At 38.9% G+C, this 25,213-nt stretch overlaps 1 protein-coding gene across 1 annotated transcript in view; it reads left to right on the top strand.

The window, feature by feature from the left end:
- cadpsa (Ca2+-dependent activator protein for secretion a) overlaps positions 1-25,213 on the top strand; it is a 200,869-nt gene that overhangs the window by 70,153 nt on the left and 105,503 nt on the right. Inside the window, 5 exon segments of the mRNA XM_042495019.1 lie at positions 536-772; positions 6,362-6,483; positions 13,184-13,295; positions 13,401-13,540; positions 20,494-20,560. Of these exon segments, the coding sequence (XP_042350953.1) occupies positions 536-772; positions 6,362-6,483; positions 13,184-13,295; positions 13,401-13,540; positions 20,494-20,560 (678 nt within the window).

The following is a 25,213-nucleotide window of genomic DNA, read 5'->3' on the forward strand; positions in this document are numbered from 1 at the left end:
GGTAGATGGATGGATGGATGGATGAATAAGTGGATGGATGATGGATGGATGGATGGATGAATGGATAAGTGGATGGATAAATGAGTGGATGGATGGATGGATAAATAAGTGGATGGATGGATGGATGGATGGATAAATAAGTGGATGGATGAATGGATGGATAAATAAGTGGATGGATGGAAAATAGGTGGGTGGATGGATGGAAAATAGGTGGGTGGATGGATGGATAGATGGATGGATGGATGGATGGATGGATGGATGGATGGATAATTAAGCAGATGGATGGATTGGTTAATGGATGGATACAGTGGTATTTGGATGGATTGGTGAGTCAATGGATGATTTATTGATTTACTGATTTAGTTGAATGTTTACTCTAAATCCATGTCAAAGTTTAGTTTCAGCGCAAATATACTGTCTTTATTTTTAGGCTGCACCATCATTTCAAACTGCTGCTATTTGTTTTCTCATCTCCTTCTGATCACTCGTTGGATGATGCTCCTTAATGAATTGGCTGCTTTCCTGTTTGACTCAGCACGGTGGAAGGTTTCCAAGGTTTGCATCCAGAGAGATGGAGGCCATGTACATTGAGGAGCTGCGGTCCTCTGTCAACCTGCTGATGGCCAACCTGGAGAGCATGCCGGTGTCCAAGGGAGGAGAGTTCAAGCTGCAGAAGCTGAAGCGCGGACACAACACCTCCATCATGGACATGGGCCAGGAGGACGAGAACACGCTGTCCAAATCTGACGTGGTGCTCTCCTTCACACTGGAGGTTGGTGGACTGAGATGAACTTGTTAATGATGTTGGGCTATTTGTTTTAATTGCATACATTAAACAGTGTAGGAACAAAGTGCTTTGTGAGAGAGATAGTTGATATTAACAATCATTATGTGTTCTTTTTTGTATGTTTTTCTTTCTTATCTTTATTGGATTAATATTGCATTTCTTGGCACATTACTGCCACCCACTCTTGATCAGTCTAAGAGCATGAAACCATCAGATTAAAAGTGTTTAATATCAACCGTGTGCTCGTAAGCGAGATACTAACAAAATAGATCAATCAGAAACACTCCTCAGTAGCGCTACCAGTGGTGAAAAACCTCCACAGAAATGTCAGGTATAAAATTAGCATGTGCTACATGACATGTAACACATTTCTACGCATAATTAGTTAACATGAAGGCCCATAAAAGGACAGTTCAGCCTTAAATCAGAAATACATATTATTCTCTGACCTGTTTAGCTGTTTATCAGTCTAGATAGTTTTGGTGTGAGTTGCAGAGTGTTAGAGGTGTAGATCCTTTCACAGTCTGCATCATCACAAACATGCACATTTTGGCAATGGAAGTGACGTTATTTACCAGCCATCCAGACCAATTCCAGCATCAAAAATGTCTGATTGTTGCGTATACATATAATGTATGCCTACAGGAGGATTCCTGCAGGATCACGACTGTTTCTGTGGCTTCAAGTTGTGAAATGTGTTGTCTGGACTGTGGACACAATAATGCTCATATTCTACAGCACCCACTTTAAATAATAACATTGGCTGCTAAAATATTGAGCCCTATTGCCACTGTGTATACATCATGAAAAAGTTAATTTCAAGCCCTGATTATGACTAAAGCCCAGTATACACTGTGCAATTTTGGGCTCTCAGACGAAAGATGACCATCTTGACAGAAACGTGGTGATATCTTTGATCTTTGGTCGTGGCTCTAAAACGGTGGTCCTACGTCGCACAGTGAGAGAGATGCAAGGACAGCCGTTGTCACGGTGGTGTGATCATAGACAGCCTGGCATATAAATATCTGATAGTGTCAGAAATTCGAGATGGGAATCTCACTGTGTAACTGCTTTCACGACCCACGTCCATTGGAATGTTATTACTAGAGGAGAAGTCACATTACATCACTCTAACATCCTGCAATTGTGTTTTTCGACATTTTGAAAATATTGCTTAAGTTTTGCGCAAATCTGTAATGGAAACTCGCCTATATTTGACTGATATATTTCAGCTGTGGACACCTCTGACCATATATACACACACAAATCAAGCATTCTTACTGTATAAAAATAGGAATATTCTGAAGTAAAAGTCCCATGAAATTACTTCAGATCTGAGGTGCTATAAAAAAACAAACATTTCTCCATAATTTCTAGTTATTATGCGATTGTTTTACTGGTCCGGCCCACTAGGCATCAAGTTTGGGCTGTATGTCACCCCCTAGCTAAAATTAGTTATTAGAGGAACAAGTATTTCTTATTTTTGGGCTGAACTGTCTCTTTAAGCAAGGCACTGACTGACAGGTTTGATGTAAAAAGACATGTAAAGTGGCAAATAAAGCTCTTTTTCTGATTTTGATTCTGATCGGCCCAGCTGCTGTCAGATGAATCCAGCTCACAGTGAACTGGGGATGGTTCCTCAGGATTAGTGTCTGGAGTCGCTAATGAGAAGAAATGCCTTCCAGGATTTCCACTGACTGGCAGACTTTTTGAACCTCACCTTAATTGGTTGACAGGCCATTTCTATGTTGAAAAGGAAGATCGGGGCAGAGAGCAATTTCTTTTCACCACCCACATGATAAATGACCTGTCCTAAAGCACCTGTTTATTCTCCACAAGGATCCATGAAGCACTATCACAATTACAATCAGAATCACAATCGGGTTTTATTTGCCAAGTACATTTGCACATACAAGAAATTTGACTTGGTGTTTGTTTGGTGTTTCCAAACAATTAACCTGGAGGAACAACGCAAAAAATATGGAAGTTTATATAGAATAAGATAAAAATATAGAAGCAATATAAAAATATCAAATGAAAAACAGAAAAAAGCAAAACAGTCCAACAGCACCATCACTGCTTAACTGCCTCCCTGTTTATGGTTTCTAGCGTCTCGGAAAAATGAGCCACTTTTCCATCTCTTCCAAATGATAAAAATACAATGTGGGTGAGGTGGGAGAAATTCTATCTTTTAAACAATGACTGTTCTCTTTAGCCTGGCAGCACCTGCCCACAATTCATGCATCTCTCACTGGGGTCTGGCAAAGCTCAGCAGACTTTCACTCAAGACAGGCTTCAGTTTCAGCAGACAGTTTTCATTCAGCTGTCTAATAGGGCTGTAATCAAACAAAGAAAGTCTTGGTTGACTAAAATTCTGTCTACTCTTCAACCAAATAATTGGCCACTTTGAAAAAAAAATGATGTGCATTATCTGTAGATTAACTCTTGGAAACCTTCCGTCATTGCACTTCACAAATATTTTAACCTTTGAACCCCGTGCAAATTGGTGTAATTTCTTTCAAAACATGGGGGAAAAGAGGCAATGGGCAACCTTGTAAGAAACTTTGCAAGAGATTAGTCAAAAAATATAAATTCATAATTATTATAATTGCATATTCAGAATTATGCTACATAGTTATTGTAATTATTTTAAGCACTTTAACCAAGTCTTGTTTACCTTATTTGTTTTTTTCTTTCCTTTTCTTTTGTCTTCTTGTTTTTTTCTCTTTTTTTTACTATTTTGAATTTGTGCTGCAAAAAATAGGCCTATAGTATATTAAATTTTATTTTAGATATTATAAAATAAATATTTTTTCATATTAAAGCAAGTATTACAAGCTAAGGGCTGGAGTGTTTCTTCACACCACTTCTTCTCTTCCTTCTGTTTGTCTGTCATGTCATGCATGACACGTTTGGCAAAGCAGGCTATGCTGCATGGCAAATATTTATGGCGATGGCCATGCAGCATGTGGATGTTGATCACCTCTCTCCGCTGCATGTTATTTACATCTCTTCCACTGCTGGGGAGGGAGAAGAAGAAACTGCCAACTAAGTCACTTTTCAGCCCCCTTTTCACTTTCCATCGTTTTCCCTCTCTCACCTGAGCTCTCTTTCTCTCCTCTGGTCTCCACATGTTCCTTCTCTTTTCCTCTCTCTGTACCCTCTTTCTCTCTCCTGCCCTCCTGAATCAGTCCATTAAAACTCTGGCCAAAGTGTCATTTAAGCATGAGGCAGTTCACAACAGTTTCACAAAATAAATTAAATAAATAAATGTAAATTTGGCAAAATCCAACCTGATTCAAGCCCGAAGTATTAGTCAGAAATTGAAACCCAGCCTGAACCTGGGGTTGGTTGTCCCAACTGGGTTCGAGCAGAGAATCAAAGCTCTAAGGAGGAAGAACCGTCAACCTTCCTATTAGAGGATGACCAGCTGCCCCAGCAACTGCTTTTTTTCAGATGGAAAAAGAAAAGCTTTGGTGGACGCGCAGCCTTATTGTCTGACCCATAAGAATTTAGTCGATTAAGAACAAAATGACCAACCAATCAACCAACAGACCACAAAGTGACAGCTCCATTTCAACTTAAATCTTTTCCATGCGCCACTAGACAAAACATATTGACGCTTACTGATGACGAAAGTATTGAGCAGAAAAGCTTGAATCAGTCTTCATGATTTTAAAGTGAGCAGGCTGAAATTTACAAACGTAGAAGTGGAATCACAGGGGTTGAAAGTGAAGTGTCGTCTATTCCCAATTTTAGTCTGTTCTTAGTACTTCCAAAAGTGGCACAACTTAGTCTGAGCAGCTTTGAAGATAAACAAATGAAATCCTTCTGCTGACTCAAATCCAAAGACATAGTTACTCTAGAGGCTCAGCACTCTGATTACAAGCAACACTCCTCGCCCGCTCTCTACAATTGTTCTGTGATTGCATAATGCTGCACCATCTGTTTTCTTTGCTGCTGGTTTTTTAAACTGCAAAACATTTTAGCCTTTGTCGATATTTTAACACATTGCTTCCCTAAAATAAGTCTCTAATTGTGAGTTTAACAGGCCAGAATTCTTTTACATTTACAGCACTGCAGTTTAAACAGTTTCTCAGAAGTGTAGGAGCCACAGGATGGCCAGTCACTTCATCATCAACATAATCCCTTGTCCCTTTGCAGAAAAGAAAAACACGAAAAAAAAGAATTTCTTTCAATAAACTACATGCAGAGTAGTTTTTTTTATAAGTCTGGGATATGTCAGTGATTTGCAGCACCATTGACTGTGACAGTGCACCATCTGAAGATAGCCTGTATTTTCTCCATGTGCCAAATACTTCATCAGGTGGAAAATAGTTATAATTACAAATTTCAAGGCAAAAGCCCAGAATGACACTCAGAAATAATCCAATGTGGGGCGCCTGGTGGCTCAGTGGATAGAGCAGCACCCCATATACAGAAGTTATATTCTCACTGTAGCTGGTGCAGGTTCGATTCCAGCCTCAACCCTTTGCTGCATGTCGCCCCTCCCTCTCTCCCTCTTTCACGCTTAAACTGTCCTGTCCAATAAAGGCAATAAAAGCCCAAAAAAATAATCTTTAAAAAAAAAGAAGAAATAATACAATGTATGTTTTTATGCTTTGATGGTTGTGGGATCAAAATCTGCAGTTTGAATGGGTTTTAATGGAGCACTTAACAGTCTGAATGTAACAATTTTGTTTACACAGTGTATTTTAGACTTATCGTAGCAGCTGAGCTGGAAATTCTAAGATTAAACAAAGATACACAATCTTGCAAAAATGCCACATGCATGAACACAGCCAAAATAATAAAAAAAAAAATTGAAGAATGAAAAGCATGTAAAATGCGCCAAACTTAAAACTTAAGGGTTCAGCCACAAGCACAGCATTAGTAAATGGTAGATTAAGATATGGAAAACTGAAACTAAAATTTCAACCCAAAGCCAATTTGGCACAAATATCCACTTGGACTCAACAATAAATTGATTACATCCACTTGCACGCAAGGATGAACTGACTCAATTTGGTGGTCAAAGGTCACTGTGACCTCACAAAACACATTTCTGTCCACAGCTCCATTGTGTCCTTGTGTCCGTCTCATTCTCAGAAACAATTTCTCAAGTTCGCCCTGAAGGAATTTCTTCAAATTACGTTAAAATGTCCGCTCGGACTCAACGATAAACTGCCTAGATTTGGTAGTCAAAGGTCATGCTCAGTCTAACCTCGTGTCTGTCTCATTCTTTTCAACTTGATATCTGAAGAAGGCCTGAAGGGATATTCCTCAAATTTGGCACAATCATCCACTTGGACGCAAAGATGAACTGACTGAATTTGGTGGTCAAAGGTCACTCTGACTTCATGAAACACCTCTTTGGCACACAACACGATAAAATGATGAAGTGATGAAATTTTTATTTTCAAAAGGATAAAGGTAAACTTCACTGTGGCATCATAATGTTTTCAGACATGGAAGTAAACTAAAACTTGACAGATTGGTGAAAGCATACAATAGGGAGGCAGTGACTCTAGTCAAACTATGTTTAAAATATGTGTGTGTGTATGTGTGTTGCAGGTGGTGATCATGGAAGTCCAGGGTCTGAAGTCACTGGCCCCAAACAGGATTGTTTACTGCACCATGGAGGTGGAAGGAGGACATAAACTGCAGACAGACCAGGCCGAGGCCTCCAAGCCCACGTATGTACAGCACACACACACACACACACACACACACACACACACACACGCACTCTGCAAAACAAACCCTCCATCAACCTCATCACACTTTTTCTTTGGGAGACACAAGGCCTTTACATATGCACACACACACTTACACACATCTGTCATACACATCTAATTCTGTTTCAACCATCATGTATTAGAACAGAACAGGATACCTTATTGTCACTGCACGAGAAGTACGAAGAAATTAAAAGTGCTACATCTGAACAGTGCAGATCTTTAAAAACAGACAAGTCACACATAAAGCATAAAAACCAATAAATACAGACAAATAATAACTGAGTTATTGCACATGTTGAATATGGCTCATGACAATAAGATAACGTGAATGTGTGAGATTTAAAGTCAAGTGAGAAGTGAATTCTTCTGGAGCTTTACAGTTCAACACACTGTGCTGAAAATGGTTTTGGTAACCAGAGCTTTGCTAATACCACACACTGCCATCTGCTGGTCAAATAATGTTTCTAAGCCAGAGACTGCTCTGTACACATGATTAAATATGAATGCTCTATGTAGTGCGCTGTGCATGTAGCACAAGTGTGACAGTCTTTTTGTGGTTACATGTTCCATACACCGTCCAATAACACATGTCCATATCCAATTTCATTTAACCCTGCAGTCCATATAATCAGGTAGGGGCTCATTTCACATACCAATATGCTCCTACAGCATACTTTGAAACCTGAGCAAATTGGGTGTATTTCTTTTTTTTCGAAAGCATAGGAAGAAGGCAATTGGCAGCTTGTAAAGAAATTACTCCCAAAAAACAGCAAGAAATTAGTATAAAGAAAATTAAATAAATAAATAAACAAAGGATGAGAAAATTACCTGAAAATTGGCACAAAAGAAGAAGAAGAAGAAGAGGAAAGACAAAAGAAAAGGAAGAGTAAAAATAAACAAAACAACAAGCGTACAAAATAATAATTCTGTAACATAGTCTTTGAGAAACATTGGAATAAAGGCGATGAGCAACTTGCCAAGATCGATTTAGAAAATTATTTTTTAAAAACTAGGGAAGAATGTCCAGAAAACTATATTTATAATAATCTTATCTTAATTATTATCCGTTTTTAAGTACTTTTTTTTCTTAATTATGCCCTGTTGTTTTTTTTTTGTTTGTTTGTTTTTTGTTTATTTAGGGTTGGTTTTTTTTGGTTTGTTTGTTTGGGTTCTTTTCTCAGGGGTTTTGGTGCTAATTTTCAATTTTCTTTTACTTTTTACTTTTTTTTTTGCAGATTTTTGTGTTATTTCTTCTTAAGTTGCTCATTGCTTTCTTCACATGTCTTTCAAAAGAAATCAAATTATTTGCTCAGGTTTCAAAGGGTTAATTATGAAAGTTACAAATTTAGTTTTCTGGACAATTGTCCCTATCTTTTTAAAAATAATTTTCTAAATCTTCCTAAATTTTGCATTTTGTGGGACATTTCTTGCCAAGTTGCTTGTTGCCTTTTTCCCCTTTTTGAAATAAATAAAACCAACAGGTTGGGGATTCAAAGGTTTAGTCGTATTAATGTCTACACAAGTGTTTGTGTGACACAGTACCAAGACTATGCTTGTATAAGTATATGAATGAAAATATCAAATATTGATCTCTCATCAGTGTTAAGAATAACATTTAATGATACACTGGATTAACAAATCAGTTTACCTCTTTGCCATTTACATGCTTGTCTCCATAATTAGGCGCCAGTAAAAAGTGTCAATGTTTTGGCGTCAGGTGTTATATCAGAAATCACATCTTGTCTCCATGGTAACCAGTCATTTATTGTCTCATCACTTACACTGGATTCAGCCATGTTTGCTACTGTTGACTGTTTATGCTGTTTTATGAGTACAGTCAGAGTAAATGATTGGAAAAAGGCCAGCACAGGAGACTACATCCTGACTGGAAACTGTGGTTATTTTTGTCAGCTGGAGAGCGTTAATACTGCTGGAGCTTAACAAAAATCTAGCTTTGTGTTTTGGCATGAGGACTGGCTAATTGAAACGCAAATGGATATTCCTAAAACACACTGCAGCTTTTCAGATATTGGGATTCTTTAACTTGTAGAGTCTTGAATTGGAATGTGGTGAAATTCAGCCAGATATACTCTAAATTAGGAACTATATAAGTGCAGACTACCACCTCCCAGAAATCGGCTGGTGTTTCCATTATTGCTCCATAACACGCCTACGTGACGAAGTCGACCACAATCTCCTTGGTCTTAAAAACATTCAGGAGCAGATGATTCCTGCCGCACCAATCCACCAATCATCCACCAGCTGCCTGTACCCTGACTCCTGCCCATCTCTGATACACCCAACCACCACAGAGTCATCAGAGAACTTCTGCAGGTGTCATGATTCTGACTTGAACTGAAAATCAGAGGTGTACAAAGTGAACAGGAATGGCCACAGAACAGTCCCCTGAGGTGCTCCTGTGTTACTGACCCCCACATCAGACAGGAAGCTCTCCAAATGCACAAACTGGGTTCTGTCTGAAAGATAGTCAGAGATCCAGGTGACAGTGGATGAGCTGACACCCATCCTGAGCAGCTTCCCACTCAACAGGTCCAGTTGAAAGGTATTGAAGGCACTGGAGAAATAAAAAAAATATGATCCTCACAATGCCACCACTCACATCCAGGTGAGAGAGGGCACACTGCAGCAGGTAGATGACAGCATCGTCCACACCTATATGGGACTGGAAGGCAAACTGAAGTGGATCGAGTGCAGGTTTCACCAGTGGTCCAAGGTGGGCCAGAACCAGTCTCTCCAGTATCTTCATGACATGTGATGCGAGGGTGACAGGTCTGAAGTCATTGAGGCCAGATGATAGTATGGCAGCCTTTGCCATCAGGATGTGTGTGTGTGAATGTGACATGTGTAAAAAGTGCTTCTGTGTGGTCATAAGACTAAAAAGGTACCATACAAATGCAAGTCTCTTTACCACTAATGAAGATTAGTTCTTAACAAAACAGAAATACATATTTCAATCCCAGAATTTAATTTTAACCTCATGGGCCATAAATTGGACCTCAGAAATATACATGTCAGAATATCCCTCAACAAAATGATTATTTGGTGACCTCAGTACAAATCGTATTATCAGTATTCTCATAGTCATTAGATCAAATCATCCTGATGAGTCACATAATCATGTAGAATCAGCAGACATAGTGCTGTGTACTGTCTAATCAAAGGACTATATTGTGTGAACTGTTGACTGCCATGGGCACATTATTGGTCCCTGTGGGATTATTAAAAAATAATATTGCAAAGAGCTGTCTTTTATCATTCCCTGTAGGAACACTGTAGGGACATTTTGTTCAGTGACAGTAGCCCAGCTTTAGGAAGCTACAGTATAATAACTGTTATCTGCTCATTTTCAATTTGGGTGGTAAGATCATAATAATCATGTCTGCTAATTACAAATGATTGCCACATTAGAGTGTAATGATCAGGAAAAGACAGTATCTGATTTTATCTGATAGTCTGTCGGGGATGTAACAAAGCTTGTTATGTTGAGATCCTTTGGGGTTTATCTTATGATCACATGAGAAAGCAAAGGCTGTTTATGCTAAAGATGACAGAATAGACTGTGTGTTTAACAGGAAAGAATCCTAAAATGAATCATCAAGACATTCTCATCTCAAGTGGTCACGTGTCGCTGCTTGTCAGTAGACTTTGGTGTACATATATGAAACTATCCAGTTGGTTAGGGTACACTTCCAGTCTTTTTAGAATGTTTTAGGATTGTGAAAGTCTTGTAGTGTATCCCCAGCTTTAGACAACAAAAGCACGGATTAGGTTTAAAAAAAAAAAAAAAAACAAGAAAACATCATAATCTGGCTCTACATTCTTAAAGAAGTGATCACCAGTCTTGTATGTGAAAGTCTGCGGTTTATTGAACTTCATGGGGACCTTCGTGCTCCTTATATTAGTCGTTACTGGCAGCACTTCAACCTTACGCCATCTAGCGTCGTATTATATGGTTGTGACAGGTTACATCCATCCACGTTATCATGTTCCGTGTTAGCTTGTCTGCGTATCATACTGCCGCACATACTGGAGCAGTCTGGCTAGCCAGCGGTATATCATAACACCGCTAAAAGGCTCCGCACAGCCTCATTACAGTTGACGCCACCCGGCAGTGGATCATACAGCTGTTAAAGGTGGCTTTTGGCGTTGGTATCTTATGCCGAAGTCACTGACAAAGCAGCAGTATTTGACAACTTCTGAATCAGAATAGGCTGAAATCACTTAATACAGAAAGCTATGGGTAATGTTACAGGCACTGCATTCATATTTCACTAAAGAGGATGACTCAGAAAACATTTGTGTACAAACTTGTCTTGGAGGGAGCTCAGAGATGCCAGGCTGGGTTGATAGATTAAATACAACCATTAAGCCTCTGCAGGTCTCTTCTCTAACCTTCACTTCATTGCTCTTTTCATCCACAATATTTATCTGACTCTGTCTCTGGTCATCCGTTTTTCTTGACTTCCTGTGTCCTCTGCTCAGTAGAGGATGTGAGTAACATGTGAGGTTTGTGGGGTGTTTAATGGATTTCTCCAGTGCACACATCATTACTCTGCACAACCACAGGCCTCATACCAACAAACAAGGCAATGTAACAGCGTTGTACATAAAAAACATCAGTGGCTGTATTTCTTCTTTGGAATTTTGCCTTTACAAGGCAGTTGACAGTGAGAAGGCAGACAGAAAATAGAGGACAGAGAAAGGGGTGTGAACGGCAACAACGGTCCCCAGCTGAAAAGGAAGCGGCTGTGGTTATGTGGCATGTCCTATAACATCTGGCTACCAAGGCGCTCCAGTGGCTGTATTTCTGATGTAGCAGATATGTCTTCATAGGGTTAATACAGGAAGACAGGTGCAGCAGAGCAATTATTTGTTTTCCAACTCATAACTTGTAGTCACCGTGGGCCATATTCATTAACACAGTGTGTTTATAATGTTACATTAATGTTCTCATGTCACAGCTAACATAGTTGATGTTGGCCCCACCCAGTGGTCACATTCACAGGCCACCTTACATCATGAGAGGCATCAGCTAGAGGAGACATTTTCTCATGGAAGAGATTTAGGGCCAGGCAGGAGAAATATTTTTGAGAGGAGAAAGTTTTTTTTTTCATCATGCACGTCGAGAATAACGTCAACATGTCGAGATTAAAGTTGATATACAATGTTGTGTAAAAAGTGGAAATGTCGAGAATAATATATCGCAATATATAATATAGCATTTTGTTTAATTGTAAACACTACAGTGAGGATATTTGGTGTAGACACGCAGCCTGTTGCCAAGCCAAGCTGAGATGGCATCATCAAGCACACTTCTGTTCCAATTGCAGAGTGACTGTCCTCTGGAGTCTGTACTCCCGAGTCGAGCTCACAAAGTTCGAACTAACAAGTTCACAAGTCCAAACTTGGTATTGAGAAGGGCCTTCTGTCATGATCCTAGGTTTTGTTGTAGTTTATTTCCTGTTTTATTCTGAAATTCAGTCTCTTCATGTGTCATGTCTTGTGTTACTTCCAGCCTGTTTTCTAACACACCTGCCTTCTATCAATCTCATTAATCCTTTCCTGTTATAGAGTCTTCGCTGCACACCTGGTCTGTATTGGTCTTGTTTGCAAGTGTTCCCTACCACACCCTCACTGTCAGCCAGTCCCTGTGTTTTCACTACCTGTCTCCACCTACTCCAACTTTGTCTTGTCCTTGTTATTGGTTGTCAATGTAAGTAACGGTCTTTCTCCTTTCAAATTCATCCCTGTTTTTATCATGACATCCTCGTTTGTTATCGTAAAAAATATGATAATAAATAATAATAAATCCTCGTTTTAGTTTTGGTTCTTCTTTCTTACGTACTTTGAGGTTTTGTTGCGTGCCTGTTTTGGAGGTTTTAACTGGTAAAGGACTGACTGGCTCAGACTTGGAGAGGGGTAGGACGTAAGGCGGAGAGTTTGATGGTGTATAAGAGTGATTATTTTTTCCAAGCCTAATCCAGAGGCAGCTTGCCTTTTGTTAAATCCACCTACCTGCCCCCTGCTCTGCATTTTGGTCCTCATTTGAACTGAAATCTTATGTACAACCTAGTTTTTTTCAGAAATCCTATGTGAATATTGCAGTTTTTGCCACACGTACCACTGTCATATTGTTCAATGCTTTATCTCCACTTTAAGGATTAAAACATTCTTAAATCCATATTAAAAACCAGAAAACATAGCTAAGTATAATTTAAATAGTCAAATGTCACATTTCCAAAACATGAGAATAACCTGCACCTTTTTTTTTTTCCCAAAATCATCCAAACACATTTAGTTCATAATTTCTATTATAGAAACCTAGATATTAGGATTCTGAGCAGATAAATGAGTCCTTCCAGCTACAATCAGCAGCAGTCAGTGCTAATGCTGTGTCATGTTTCTCTTCATGCTAATGTGTTTACACTATTTACTTCACCCTACACTGTGATACATGACAATGTGTTTCATAGGTTTGAGGTGTAGTTGACAAAAGCCACATCACTGATTTTCTTTTAGATGTTGCTGGGAACCTTCAATAAACCAGCAGCAGATGAATGCAGTGTTCTTGGAGGCAAATAGTTAACTGATCTCTAACATGGTGCTCTTTTTTTGTGTTTGTATGTGTGTGTAGTTGGGGCACCCAGGGTGATTTCACCACCACCCAGCCGTTACCTGCAGTGAAGGTGAAGCTGTTCACTGAGAGCACAGGGGTGTTGGCTCTGGAAGATAAGGAGCTGGGGAAGGTAAGAGACCACAGTTCTGATACATTTAACTCATGTGACATTTCTACAGTATACACTGGAGAGTGCACAGACAGTTTAGAATCGTTACAATGTGACTGTTCCCAGGTCGTGCTCCACCCAACGCCCAACAGTCCCAAACAGTCTGAGCTCCACAAGATGACCGTGTCTAAAGGCTGTCCGGACAATGACCTCAGAATCAAACTGGCCATTCGCATGGACAAGCCACAGAACATGAAGCATTGTGGGTAAGTGACAGTGAGATTGGGCAGGCTGGTAGCTGTAATTATTGAAAGATTAGATATGATGATTGATCAGATTTTCAGTTAAACACATTACACAGTTGTTTGTGTCACACTGATTCTGTATGCTGCCCTGACAAAAATAGCCTCTAACATGCAATGTTTCGATGTGAACAGCTGGATAAACCTTTTGTGCACAGTTTGAAGCAGGATTTACCAAAACAGGGACATCTGGTTAAATGGTAAAGCTTTTCCCGTAAAAACATTAAAGGTCTTTTTATTGTGCTATTTTATTTCATTGTGTGCAAGTGTACAAAATTCAGGGATTTAACCCTAGAGAATGAAAGTTATATTATAGTGTTAACATGTAATATTTCTCTTTTTTAAATGAGACACCACTCAAACCAATGTGTGTTTATGATAACAAAGAGGTGGGATGTGAGGGCTGAGTCTTAGATTAACACAGACATTTCATGATACCACAAATGTTACCAATGATGATGCCAATATCAGGAAAATTCCACAATTCCCAATTTATTACCAAACCAAAACAGTAAATCTCATGTACTTAAACATACAGTACACTAATTTATTAAAAACCTTTAAACTGAATTAAATTTAAATTTAACTATAAGGTGGCTCAGTGGATAGAGAGGTGCCCCATATACAGAAGTTGTATCCTCACCGCAGCAGCAGCCGGTTCGATTCTGGCCTCGACCCTTTGCTGCCTGTCGCCCTGTCTCTCTCTCCCCATTTCAGGCTTAAACTGTCCTGTCCATTAAAAAAACTAATAATAATAATTATAAATCCCTGATGATCAACCTTGAACCCAAAGCAAAGTGGATTCAAGACATTTTGTGGGCAAGGAAACATATAGATATATAGCCCACAGTAACAAAAGATCCCGACGACAAAAGCCACCTCTCGTGGTGTTATGATGCGCTGGTGCCAGTTGATAACGCCACTGGACAGAACCTGTTCAAGCCGTATATACATCGCTGGGAGGCTTCAGGTTGAAACAAAGTAATATAAGGAGCTGGAAGGTCGCCAGGGCTGGTGGAAGGGGTGGTTGATGAGTCCAGTAAACCCCGGACTTTCGCTTAACATATAGCGTTCAGCGCCTCATCATGTTGTTTGTAGCAGAGTCTAAATATGCAGTGCACCCACAAAAGTTATACAACAAAAGTTATCTCTTCTAGTAAAAAAAGGACAGCAGGGGTCCTTGAGCTATAAGAATAAAACCTTTTGGTTATCAACCTCAGAAGGTGTTCTGTATCTGTCCTAAAGTAACAAGACCACAAATCCATATTGGTGTATGACAATAAGTTTTATATTGATGAAGGTCAAAAGGTCACAGAATTAGTTGTTCCTGTGAAGCACTGATGACTTTTCATCTTGTAGTATGTCAGATATAGGCTTTAAATAGATATGATAGTGTCTCAATTGCTCCACACTACACTAATCATCAATGTGCACCATGTAATAGGTGTTTTACTGGAGGTTCTTTATATGAAACACAAATTTTTGCCTCCCTCTTGTGGTGATCAGTTGTTACTACAGAAACTTCATTTTTCTCGGCAGTCAATTATGAGACATGTTTATCTTCTGTTTATGTCCTCTAAAATGTCAGAGCTTGACTATTTTGTCTTTGTAAAGTTTGTCACGAGAGAGTTGTGGTCACATTCTTCTACTGAAGAAGGTAATGTCTGTGCATTTCCCTAAAATCTTAGATTCAATTATAGGTAGCTAGATTAGATTTGTCACTAATATGGAAGCCAGTCACTGTCTAATACTGCAAACATATAGGGGACAGTGGGGTAAAATGAGCCAGTGGATAAGTTTACCCCCCGCCCCCCCGCCTCCAATTTTGGAAACTGTGCACATTTGTTGTTATGAGACCATAAATTCAGGAAGCACCCATCATTTCTACCTTGCTGTGATAACTGGAAGCACATGGGATTATTAGAAGAATATACTGACACAAAAAAATTAATTTTTCTTCACTGTCAACACAAAAACGGGGTTAAGGGTTTTGGTTGTTTTTGTCAAAATGTTGTAACATCTCTCAAACAACAAAACTGTAGCATGAGAAAACAAAAAAACATTTGTGTTATAAGAAAAAAAAAACAAAGCAAGGTTAAATCTCACCTTCTGTGTTGGTGCAGCCTTAAATGGCCATCCACACCAAGAACAATAACTGTAGTTGTAAAAAGATAGTTGTAAAAATTATTCCAAACTCATGTGGATGGCAGAATCCACACCACAACTGTAGCAACAACAAAAGTGGCGAACAATATAGTTTGGATCACTCCTAGAGCAATTTTATGAATGATGAACATAATAACAGCCAATCAGAGTCTGTCTTACGTAGACATCACATCCAACATAGATCCTAACATCTAATTTGGACCACAAATGTATGTTTTTATGTGCGTAGTGTATGCTCTGTGCTGCTGTTTACATGTTTCCATTCATCAGTGTGGATGCTCAATCATTATATTTATAGTTAAAGTGCTTTGTGTGGACGGCCCTTAAGACTCCATATGCAACATCACATACAATGTTGTCTTGAGCGAACAGTGTCACACAGTGTCACACAGTGTCAGTGTGGAAAGGCAACTAGCAAAAAAATGTAGCAATGTACAGTACAGATCAATATTTACAGTTTTGCTAGAAGTGTTTCATTAAATTGCCAACTGGTTGTAAAGCAGAGAGCCTGCATTCAGTTTGACACACATGGTTAAATGTGTTGGCTACAAGTGTTAATGGTTTCAGAGATTGTGCTTGAGGAATCACTGCTAGTGTAAAGCAAAACTGCATTCACATAAATGATAGTTGTATTCCAGTTAGGGGAGGTCCTTGTATTGTGTGTGCTGGCTCACTCTAATAGCTTACTGTAAGATTTAATGCACCAGAGCCATTGCAATTGTTTTTGTCTGTATGGCAAGTCTCAGATTTCAGAGCCTCTTGTCATTGATCTGCAGCAGACTTAATAAATGAATCTGCACTTTGCAACTGTGCTACCCCATGCTGACTGAGATAAAAAAAAAAACAAGACAGTATATTCACTTTGATGGAATACCTACCTTGTGGACTGAAATTAAGAAGAACTTTACAGTCAGCACAACAGAAGTCATTGTGGACTAAACTGTGCATCAATGTCCATTGCTTTGACATAAAATGCATTCAATGACTGTCTTCCCAAATTCATAGTTTTCTTATTCACTCATCCACTACCAAAACTCTTACACTCCCCTCTCCCCTTGTTTACATTACTATTGTAAAAACTGTTCAATTTACATATAAAACCTTACATAACATAAAGCTACATTAAATTAGACTGTAATTTGCTGCTGATTTACATCTAAAAAGAAATCAAAAATGAAAAAAATGCATAAAATCAATGCCTAGAATATTTTTATTCCTTGGTAACCTCTGTAGCCCCTTTTCCACTGGACAAAAAAATACACTAACATCTGGATTTTGTATTTATTACAATGGGAAAGGGTATTATTAGCATTCGGGGTAAATAATTCTGCAGTAGTGGGGGGTATTAATCGGCTCCAGCTTTGATCGGCTTCAATTGACAGTGACCTTCTGCATCAACTTATGACATTTTAGGTATCCTTCTGCATCAGCTGTTTACGCTCCAGGATGCCGTTACCATGACGTTACACATGTTGTAATGACGTCATGGTGGAATGAGGTCATGGTGGGATGACGCAACCTGCATGGTCCTTATGTTTACAGAACAGCACATGGCAACTAAAAGGGCCTGTCACGATGGTTGACATTAGTCAACAAAGTCACGGATGATTAGGTTCAGACAACAGAGGCACATGACAACTCACATCCACACAAGAAGCATATCCCAGACTCCTGCACAAAAGTCAGTTGTTTGTAAGAACCACCTGACCTGTAAGCACACTCGGGCTCCTTATATTACATGTTTACCAGCAGCATTATTACCTGACACTGTCCTTCAGGAGTTCATGCACAAGCATCCGGTTCTGTCCTCCCGCATTCTCAAATGACATTGTCCGTGTGCGCTGCATATGAACGTGTCCAGTGTGGTCTGGCCGTCCGCTAGCATGCCCTAACAACGCCACTGGTTCCGTCTGAGCATGGTCTCATTTGACGCGTTTCAGTTGGACACAGAAGGTAGCGTGTGGCGTCAAATCACTGACAGAGCGGATGTGTTTGATGAATTCAGAGTGAGAACAGGCTGGGCCACAACCTGCCGACCCACAAAAGGGTCTGTCTGTGACAACCAATCACATCTGTTAAAAGAATGTGTTATACCTAGCAATGGGGTCAACCACATCTCCTCACTAAGATAAAAGTTTCAGAACCGTCATTGTTCAGAGTTGGTCTTAGAAATTTTATAATCACTCCTAAGGGAGGACTGCTCACAAGAAATTTTTGGGCTAAGTTAGGAGCTTACTCAGAGTATTTGTGAATACAGCCCCAGGTTCTCCATTTATTTCTGCCTATATTTATTTCTTGTACTCTAACACTCCTCTGGGATGACCATCATGTAGTTTTGGCATTTTGATGTCTTTCTGGCCGGCTTCAAGATAGAGATTATGGTTGTGTAATAGAGGTGTCTTTTGGTGTAAAAAAAAAAAAGACCAGGCATCCCTAGCCTAAGATGTAAAGACAGACACAACTGAACAAGTAACAAGTGTAATTTGCATTGGACAGCACTCACTATCCACCACACGAGTGAGTTTAGCCTGAGCACAAGCCTGCAGTGGCGGTGTGGAGTGGAAAAGAAACGTCAGTCAGAGTGATGAGGCAATGTTTTATATACAGTGATGCACACACACTCCCTTCTTCAAAGCATTGCTCCTTTGTCTGTAGCTGCGTCCCTTCCTCCCTCCATATGCTTTCTTTTTGGAGCCTTGGAGGAGGCTGCCGGGCTGCCCTGTAAGATTCCTGCTCTGCCTTGCTGTACCATGTTACTGGCCCCTCTGTGTATGCAACACACCGGCCGGGCCCTCATGTGTCACCTCATTGATGCTGGTTTATTTAGGACGACAGACAGAGGCAGCTTAGGGAAGGACCAGGGGGAAAGGCACACTGAGGCACACTAAGGCAAACTGAGGCGGGAGAGCCAGGGAGACCCACAGCGAGGCTGGGAGCAGCAGAGCAAATCAAACTGGGGTCCTCACCCTCAGATGTTCTTTTACAACAAAAGCCCTTTCCCCGTCCTTCTCCTTCTGTACCATGTTTTCATGTCAATTTGAAAAGAAAACTCACCACAACACACTTACTAGATCTAGCATGCTGACTGCAACACCAGCTGTATTTATCAATGAAATAATGAAGAAAATCATGATTTCCCTTAAGGGAAAAACTCATAGTGCACAATATCCAATTCTAAAAAAGAACACAAGCTGAAATTAATTTTTTTATGCTTGATATGACTGCATATACTAATTTTTATTTGTTTTCAAATATTAGTCCTTACTAAATACAGCAAAATTTTGTGCCTCTAAATTGTCATTATTTTAAATTAGTGTCTATTCTAGATCTCCAAAGATACTGAAAATGCTGAAAGTCATGTAGAATTTTCCATTTAATGCACAGTGATGCACCATAAAAATTGTGTTATGGATTTGAATAACTTACATATTTGCAGATTGCACATGCAGTTAAACACTAATGAGACTGATGTATAGTGTAGTGGAAATCTTGTCAGAGGAAATTTAACTGAATTTGTGGTGGGCTGCCACAAATAAAGCATCTGCCGCCACAAATATTTTTGGAGCTTTACTGTTTATTAGGAGTGGTCTTGGAATTTATATATAGTGTAGTTATTTTATTGCACCACACTCAGAGCAAGCAGCAGAATGTCCGGCGCAGTGAAATTGAAACTTAACTATTCATAGTGCAGGGTCCAAAAGTTTGCTTTCACTCCCTCTGCACTCTGCTTCTCCTCTCATCCTTTTATCTGATCAGCTCTGACCACATCAACTGATCATATGAACAATCCACGTCTCAAAATGCTTCTGAGGGATAAAAAAATAAGTCATGATGAGTTTCGTCTGTGCTGCGTTCGTGGACCTGTAAAAACATCTGAATGTAAAGAGGAGGCACAGAATGATTTTTTAAAAAATATTTTAAAGGGACATGCACACAAGATTACTGCCACAAATAGATCAGATTCTGTTTCTGTGGGAACTACAGGTTGGTTCATGTACATCACACTTCTTCATCATTACTATTAATAGATGAAGTTGTGTTTAAGCATCATCACTCTACTGTGAAATAGCTCTATAAGTCTGTGCAGCCCACAGGTCTTGTGACTTTATCTGTACTTTAAAGCCTGCCTTACTTCACTTCATGTTGTTGATAGATTGTGATTCATTACCGTTTCTTACTGTCAGGAGCCTTACAGTCCAAAGTCCTCTTTAAATGTCTGCTGTTTCTCATAGCAGACTGTTTTGCCCCTCTTACAGAGGTGTTACTGATAACATTAATGACTGGCTGCATTCCATTTTCCCAGTTGCAGGACTGTGCATGCTGCCTAACAGATGGTTCACAGGTAAAAATAAATGAAACGGGTGTTGTCAGTGTCATTGGTTAAAGTAAAGTGTTTTTACTGCTATAAAAAAAAAGTATCTACCTGCTGCGGGCTCTCTACATTTAGACAAAAAAACACAGAAAAAAAAGACCAAAACAATGAGATGTTAACGCTTGGATTTTTCAAAAAGGTGCGTTTCTGGTTGCATTAATGAAATGTTACCAGCAGAGGTCAGCGATGTACTACACCAACACTCTATGTATCCCCTCACTGCATCGTGTTGCTGTGATATCAGTCACAGCAGTACAGACAGAAGCAAACACATTCCATTCAGTTTACAACAGTTGCATAAAGGCCACACTAACAAAATCTCTGTTTTTATAAAAGTTGTTTTTTTTTCTAAATGACTGTTTTTTTTTATATCCCACAGATACCTTTGGGCCATTGGTAAAAACGTGTGGAAAAGATGGAAGAAAAGATTCTTTGTGCTGGTTCAGGTAAGCACAGAAAACTCAGTCATGCTGTCCACAAAAGTACAAGCCAAACAGTGACCTGTAAAACACAAACAAACACAGTGAATGATACTCTCTATACATTGGCTTCAGTATTACAGTGGGCATTGGCATTTAAGTTGTTTGCTGTCACTTTTTCAGTCATGAAAGGTCATAGCCGGGGTCAGACCTTTGAGTCTGCCCACTCCACTGAGCTGGAGTTGGCTGATGGAAACACAGTGTAACCAGTTCATTCATTTATTCACAGAGTGGTGAAGTAATGAGTCCTAAAATGCAGAGGTCCATCAGCGGTTTTGCACTTCTAGTTCCCTCATCTCAAAGTCTATGGGTTTTTTGAATGGGTTTTCGGTAAAATGCCTTAAATAAGTTCTGTGGTTAACACAGGCTAAAGATATTTAGACGTTTTGTTCTGCAACATAAAATACTTTAAAACATAAAATAACATAAAATATTATCCGTATAAACCCAATTTTGGAGCTTTTAAGGTTTTACTCATCTTAAGAAATGCGGTTGCTAACAAGTGGCTAAATTGGACCACAGTGTTTGTCGGGGACGTTAGACGTCATCACACCGGACACAGAAACTCATTGAACCCACTCGCTGCCTTTGCAGCTTTACAGCAACAGTCATGCTCAAACTTGTAAATTTATCTATTTATCATATTTTTCAATTATGTTTAAACGTGTTTTTACAATGAAGTTGAACAATTCGGGGTGGTGACGTTGAAGATGTAGTTCATGTATAGCCTAACAATAGCTTTTTGGTTCTTGCCATTTCATTAACGCGTCAAACACACAAAAGTGGTGTTCATCTGTGAAGATTATCATGCTGAACAACACATGGAAGACTCATAAACTTGTGTTCATCACAGAGCTTATTTTTGGTGATATTAGAAAATCCCATTCAAAAATCCCATATGGTGTTTGATAAGGGAACCAGTGGAAAACTAATTTCCTGGTTGGCCTACAAAAATATGTCATTCCTTCACCACTCTGTTAGAAATGTTTTTTCCAATGAACCTGCAGTCATTGCAGCTATGTTAGCTGCAAACCTCAGTGCTCCCAACCTGACAGTCTGGATCCTACCAGGTGCCACCTCCTATGCAGACAGGGACACTGGAGATTTATAAAACTGATATTTTGACATTTTTAAGGATATAAAGACATTTTTTTAAATGTATTATTGTGTCTTTGCAACCCCCCTGGCCCTAACTCTAACACGATATGCATGATCATACCTGCCTGCCATGACAGCATCCCTCTGTAAACCTCTGCCTTTGTCACCTCACATTTACTTTTTTTCACATATATATTTTGCAGAGATGAGTATTCAATTTATTAATGAGACAAATAAGATAACTGACATGAGACGTTTATCGTGCCGCATTGCGTTTCGCAGTGATGCTCTCATTTTGTCTTGTGTTACTAATCCAGCACGGTCGTCTTTTTTTCCCACAGCATTTCTCTGTTGCTCCTCCCTGAAAGCTTAAGCTCTCTCTCAGCCAGGCTGTAGTTTGCTTCCACCCTGTTTATTCCACTTCAGTTATGATTAAAGATAACGAACATCCAGTGTAAAAAAATACAAGATTAAGAGAGAACAATGCACAATGTGTTTGGAAGTCAAGTAATCATGTCAAATAATTGTGATCTCTATATTGATCAGAAAATAATCATGATTATGATTTTTGTCATGATCGAGCAGCCCTAAGTCAAGGGGCAATAAAAAGTAATGCGCAACAATTTTGGATTTTTTTCATATTAATTAAATAAATATGAATATACTACTACTACTGCTGTTACTACTACTTCTACCAATAATAATAATAAAAATAATAAGTATTGTTATTATTTAATTGAATATGTTTGGGTTATGAACTGCTGGTTTGTTACAACAAGGTATTTTCATATATCAATTTGTGCTTATGCTGCTACTTCATAGATCCCAAAATATATGACTATTTATGAAGTTTATTTCTTTTTAAACTACAGGACCTTAAAAATATGGCGTACATTACACTTGAAGGATATAAGGTTTTTCTTAAAATTTGAAGGATTTAGAGAATAAAATCAATTTTTTCTCCCCTCTGATTATTTCATTCACCCATTCCTCCCTTCTTTCCCTATTTTGAAGTCTGTAACTAAGATGCTTAGTGAAAATGCATTGGAGTAAAACTACAAATTTTATTCAGGAAACGTAGTGGAGTAAAAGTGAAAGTTGATGGAATTATAAAAACTCAAGTAAAGTACAGATAGTCCCAACATTACTTAAGTATTGTCACAAAGTATTATTACTTTGTTACATTACACCACTGTTAACAAAAGTATATCTTCCGCACTGACTGATTTAAATTCTTTCTAACCAAACCAAGGCAGACTGACAGTTTCTATCTTTTTAGAAGCTGTCATGCTGTTCATCAGCTCATCCAGTGTAACCGAGTACATCCGGTCAGAGGTCCAACATGTTCACAGGGTCACGCGTTTGGACACTTTCCAAAAGCAGGTTCTTTAAATCTGTTAAAGTGACTACTGCCTTTGTTTAGATAATAATAACAGAAATAAATCCATTACTTATTTTAGTTGTTCTATCTTCATCTAACCATCTTCAATCTAAAAAAAACACAAGATCAAATTTGGACCGAATGCACAGCGAGCTCCAAAATGTGATCGCAGCAGAGAGAGCACCCTGAGCAGCCGCAGCTCTGCTTTATGGCTATGATATTTCCATGGGCCACATGTTGTGTGTGCAGCGGGAAAGAGAGATGCAGCCAAGCTGTCTTCCCTCGGCTGTCACTGGAATGATGGAGAGGCCAAGCAGGCTTTTGTCAGGAGATGGGGTGGTGGTGGTGGAGGGGGGCGTGGAGGGTTGGCGGTAGCGGCCATTTCCTGGTGGCTCTGTATTGGGAGGTGGGCAGGGGGGGAGGAAGGGGGGGGTTGAAGGGGGGCGGCCTGTCTCTTGTGCGTTGCAGAGGATATGTCTCAGAGCTACAAGTTGACAGGGGATTGACAAAGTCGAGTGAACACTAGCTGGCCTAACACTCGCAGCTAGAAAAGCCTGAACGCCGCCAACTTGAAGCCTCCCACTTGCTCGCAGCTAAATATATAGCAAGTGACAAATACTGGTCAATAGACTGCGCACTCTTGTGTGTGTGTGTGTGTGTGTGTTTGTATTTATGTTTGTCTGTGTATGTGCACGGATGTTTGTCTTGAGGAGCAGGGACGCTATCTGGTTTTTGCTCTTTGTGTTTGTGTGCGTGTGTCTTTGTGCGTGTGTGTGTGTGTGTGTGTGTGTGTGTGTGTGTGTTTGAATGCACATGTACTTTTTGTTGCCGTTTTTGAGATGTTGCATGGTGGAAATAAACCTTGCAGTTTATTTTTATTTCTCTGCTCACTGTCTGTTTTTCTCATGCAAAGTCTTGTAAGTACCGACTGTTAGCACTTTGTTATCCATGTCTGCATTCATCAGTGCACACTTTAACCCTTTAAAGTCCTCACCAAGACAAAAAGCTATGGATTTTTTTTCTTTGCATTTTTTATGTCCTTTGGGAATAATAAGAAAAACTTATGTTTATTATTCTAACAGACCCCATAATTTTTAAATATAGACCTCTATTGAACTATTGAGGTAATTGTAAGACAGAAAGAAATAAATCAAAAATTCAAACCATATAACGTTATAATGCTTGTAGTATGTTAGTTATATAATACATCAATTTGTGACCATGAAATTAGTAGTAATACCAGTGCTTATATTATTTCCACACATGTATTCTAGATATTTAACATTATAGTACTAAAAAATCTCAGAAATGGTGAGAAAATCATGATGATAAAATTTCTGTCATTAAGTATATGGTTTTAACCACAATGAATAATCATTCCTTTTTTGATTCATAAAAAATGTAAATGTATTATTGTAGCTTCCTTACCTTACTGTGAAAGGCAAATTAAACTGTCTGGGTAAGCAGGGCTTTAGACAATTAAAAAAAAAACATACTTTATGAATTATGAATTATTTCACCATGAATTTAATGGAAAGATTAAATATATCATTTAACAACAATGAATGATCAGATTTCTTTTTTTTTTTTTTAAATGTATTTCTTGGCAAATAGTCAATTTAAATAACATAAGCTTAACATCACACCTATTAGCATAAAAAGGCCAAGTTAACTGTTTTGACCCTGATAAGATTTCAATTTTTTGTTTAAAGTTATATAAATTTGTTTCGTAGCCTCTGAAACTATATCATGTGGAACAAATGTGACTAGCTTTGAAACATCCCACCACACAGAACCCTCACGTCTAGTGTTTTCTTCCTGTCGGAGGTAAACTAAAAAGGTAGACTAAATGAAGACATAATGACATCTGGTGGGATTTTTTAGCATAACATTCCTAAACTGAATGGTAGAGATAGCTCAATCAGTATGAGTTGAGTTCAACACAGTATTAATGAAGATATGTAATTCAGAGTTTTAGTGCTTGTGAATTGTATTTTGTATCCCTTTATGTGTCTGTCTGCAACTTTGATGTCACTGCTGACTGTCTTGGTCAGGTGTCCCTTGGTAAAGAGATTCTTCATCTCAATAGGACCAAACTGGTTAAGTAAAGGTTAAATAAAATAAAATAGAATGTGCTCTAC

The sequence above is a fragment of the Plectropomus leopardus genome, chromosome 2 (assembly GCF_008729295.1).
Source record: "Plectropomus leopardus isolate mb chromosome 2, YSFRI_Pleo_2.0, whole genome shotgun sequence".
NCBI lineage: Eukaryota > Metazoa > Chordata > Actinopteri > Perciformes > Serranidae > Plectropomus > Plectropomus leopardus.